Source organism: Arvicola amphibius, chromosome 7 (assembly GCF_903992535.2).
Source record: "Arvicola amphibius chromosome 7, mArvAmp1.2, whole genome shotgun sequence".
NCBI classification, from domain to species: Eukaryota; Metazoa; Chordata; class Mammalia; order Rodentia; family Cricetidae; genus Arvicola; species Arvicola amphibius.
The window spans coordinates 10,139,714-10,143,524 of NC_052053.1; the positions used below are offsets into that span (position 1 = coordinate 10,139,714).

The following is a 3,811-nucleotide window of genomic DNA, read 5'->3' on the forward strand; positions in this document are numbered from 1 at the left end:
AAAAAGTTCTCAATACCTAAAACTTGTGTCTAGCTGTTAAGATGTACAATAGTGATTTCAGGTGTCAATTGCTGCCTGCAGTATGGGATGTCAGAAATGTTTCTGTTTTGATTGCCAAAAATGGATATGGCTTTCTCATATTTCTAGATCTTTCTAGTGAAGATATTTATAATGGACCCTCTTTCAGGTCTCAAACGTCCTAGTGAGTTTGCTCCAAGCTCCCACATTCACATCGATTAAAAAATAAATAAAATTGGTAAATGAACTGATAATATTGAAAGAAATAAAATTTATTGATTTTAATGAGTTGGTCTGATTAAAAAATGATCATTTTAGACAGATGATATCCTCATTTTAAAACATCACTATTTGTGTTAGAGGGAGGTGGGCAGAAATAGAACATGGAAGTTTCAGAGACCAGAATCGGTGGTGTTTCCTTCATCTACAGAAGCCGAGCAGAGCACGGTTTTATAATAAATAAGAACAGTTTTGAGAGACTTCAGAGCCTTGAAAACCACAAATGTATGAAGACTCAGTGGAAACAGAGAGTTCTTTTTATTTATATCTCCCTAGGAGTAAAAAGTGATTTTTTTAAATGCTCGAAGCACGGCTCACACACATCGCATCTACAAAAATAATTTCTCAGTCGCATAAACATACAACATTTTGAAAGTAGTTCAGCATCACTTTCAGAAGTACCTTTTTTCTTGCTGGTCCTTAGAGCTCCATATTTTAAAAATGCGTTAGATGTTTTAAAGCTCTGGGAGACCCATGCATTCAGACAATTAACTTCTTCATTAGAATCTGGGTAGAAGTTCCCACCCATGGCCTCCCTGGCTCAATCTCTTTCCAAGGATTGAGGAGATGGCCTCAGTTCCACTCCCACAGGCCCAAGGAAAGCGGTGAATTTATACCATCTAGGAGACACGTTGCCAACTATAGGTATTTAAATAGCTGCTTTTTTAGTTGGAGAAATGAAGGCATTCAAGAGGGCGTACTGTTTCCAGATTAAAAGATTACAGCTACAAGGCACGCTACAAACACACAAAACACCAAATGAGATTGCCAAAGATAGGGAAGACTGTCTTCATCTCAATATTAATAAGGTAGCTGCTTTTAAAGCCACCAGGCACCTTCAATCTCCAGGCTTCAGTCTCTACTGGTGATCCTACTTCACTGAGTGCCTGGAGCTGTTTCCACTTGCCTGGGGGCAACTTCTGAGAGCTAATGATTCAATTACACAATCACAGGGTACGAAAGGCTGAAAACAATTCTGGCTTAATGGATTATGAGCATAGGCAGTGCTGGAAATGCATATAAAATCCTATTAAAAAATAAACCCCTAAATTCAATGGGCACTTCTTAAATTCATTTTGGGGGATTATTGAAAAAATACTTCAAGTTTTCTTTTTATACTGGCCTGGAGGGAGAAACAATGTTTTAAAAAAAAATCCTAAAAACAAGCCTAGACAAGAACAAAACCAATAAGCAAGAAAGAAGCAGAATTACAAAGTGAGATTGCATCAAAAAGTTTTAGAGCCAGATGAAGGGAGAGAGAGAGAGAGAGAGAGAGAGAGAGAGAGAGAGAGAGAGAGAGAGAGAGAGAGAGAGAGAGAGAGAGAGAGAGAGAGAGAGAGAGAGAGAGAGAGAGAGAGAGAGAGAACCGATTCACAATGTTTGTCATCCTAGGCAGGGAAAGGGGAAATTAAATACATTTTCAAGTCTTTCCAAAGGTATTTTTGGAGACAACTGAAAGCCTTTAAACTGTCTGTGGCCCATATCAGGAGACAGTGTCTTTGAGCTTGGAGACGATTTTCTTGTCTTTCACTCTTCGATTCTGAAACCAAATGGTTACTTGTCTCTCCGATAGGTTCGTGGCAGCCGAGATCCGCCGCCTCTTGTCCTTGTTAATGAACTTGTTAATGGCGTACTCGTTCTCCAGTTCTTTGAGCTGCAGTTTGGTGTAAGGTACCCTTTTCTTCCTTCCCCGTCTGTAGACACACATGTCGGGCTGATTTAAAGCCACATCCCCTGGCACAAACAACAGCGTGGGAAAAATTAGACTGAGATACCAGTAAAGCTTCAAATTGAGTTAGTGACTGTATCTGTGGTGTGTGCATTAGTACTGGGCAGGGGCAGAGAATACAGAAAATTAGATTGTTTATACTTTATTATTATTTACATAGACATATTATTTACACATTATTAAAGGAAGACTATTTGCACTTCAAGACAAAGGCTAATTTGATGGATCATCACGGTTTTTCAAACCGGCATTTTAACAAGCCTGGGATTTTATGGTCTGGTTATTGGGGAAAGCTCATAAGGGCAGTTTCTGCAATTGCCAGTTACACACACACACACACACACACACACACACACACTTCAGATCTTTTACTCAAGCTTTAATTTCTGTTCCTGTGTTTGAGGATTTATGGGCTCTAAGCTTTAGTGGTCATTGGAACCCCACTTGAAAAACTGGGGGCTCAACTTTGACACCTTTTAGGAAAAAAAGCCTCTTAAGTAAGGAGGTTGAGAAAGGGAGGAGAGGGGGAGGGAGGGAGGGAAGGAAGGGAGGGAGGGAGAAAGGAGAGAGAGAGAAGCAAAGGTAACTAAAAATCGTGAACTAAAGGGCTATGCACCTTGCTGCACGGGGAAGGGAAAAATTGCAGAGGCGGTTTTAATTGGGAAAGTTACAGATTACAGAAACGACACAAACTTTTCTCGTGTGTTAAACCCGGTCGGGTCCGTAGGGGCTTTTCTTTTCTTCCTTCTTCCCCGCCCCCGACCCCCGTAGTGTTGCTCTCTTTTCTACGTTGCTCCTACCTGGAAAGGACGATTTCCAAAAATGGGACCCCTGTGGCTGGTCCTTGGCACAGTACACCTGGCTGTTCCACCCGTTGGCTAGCGTCCAGGACTGATAGCCCTCCATGGAGATGTACGCCTCGTGCCGGGGTTCCCCGGATCCAAAAGTGGACACCATGTCGATATACCCAGGCACGTGCTGATAGGGACTTGTGTAGCCCTGGTAGAAGGACACTTCCTTGGCTCGCGCGGGCACCTCGTTGGTCGGTACGCTGCTGCTCGCCAGGCCCGACACGTCCATGTACTTCTCCACCGGGAAACCTCCGAGAGAGGCGTGCGGCGACGATTTGAGAGCGTTCTGTTGTAAGCCCACCCCGTGCGACATGCGGCAGCTGTAGTAGCCGTTGCCGAAGTGGTAGCCATAGCCCAGCGCCGGAGCGCCCGGGGGTGCTGCAGCGGTCGCGGCGGCCGCTGGCGCAGGACACTCTTTAGCCACAGGAGCCTCGGGGCGAGTGGCGATCACAGCCGAGGATGACGACGACGAGGAGGAGCCTGTGCGCTCTGAGGTCCCCGGGTACGCGAAGCTGGAGGCCGCTGCCGCCGCTGCAGCTGCTGCCGCCGCTGCCGCCGCCGCGCGTCCGGAATGTGTTCCCGCGAACACCGGCGCCGACAGGAAGCCGCGACACTGGCCCGGCGCCGCCACAGAGGACGAGGAGGAGGCCGGCGCCGCCCCAGCGGCCCCGCCGTCCGCCCGCAGCCCGTCCATGTCCCAAGTCCCCGAGCGGCTCATGGCCCGGCCTGGCCCGGCCCAGGCCCCGGCCTCGGCCCGGCGCAGGACACCATGGCGCACCGCGCCTCCTCCCTCCTTGCTGTACTCGGCGCCGCGCTCGCACCCGCCCTCTCCCTCCCGTCCTCTCTCCCTCCGCGAGCCTCCCGCCTCCTGTCCGCCCGCCCGCCCTCCAACAGGTTAGCTCATCGCGGGACGTTTATAAAAACGAAGTTCAGG

At 47.7% G+C, this 3,811-nt stretch overlaps 1 protein-coding gene across 1 annotated transcript; it reads right to left on the reverse strand.

The window, feature by feature from the left end:
• Positions 1-1,780: 1,780 nt before the first annotated feature.
• Positions 1,781-3,595, reverse strand: Hoxd13 (homeobox D13). The gene is made up of 2 exons (XM_038338154.1): positions 2,827-3,595; positions 1,781-2,031 (listed from the first exon to the last, which is right to left on the reverse strand). Exons 1-2 carry the CDS (start codon positions 3,593-3,595, stop codon positions 1,781-1,783), a joined length of 1,020 nt encoding a protein of 339 aa, XP_038194082.1.
• Between the last annotated feature and the right edge of the window lie 216 nt (positions 3,596-3,811).

What these genes read in the sequence shown, in the direction of transcription:
- Hoxd13 (XM_038338154.1), bottom strand. Translation starts at nt 3,595, where the DNA reads ATGAGCCGCTCGGGGACTTGGGACATGGACGGGCTGCGGGCGGACGGC. An exon ending in TTGGAAATCGTCCTTTCCAG is followed by an intron (nt 2,032 to 2,826) that starts GTAGGAGCAACG and finishes TGTTTGTGCCAG; the next exon opens with GGGATGTGGCTTTAAATCAG.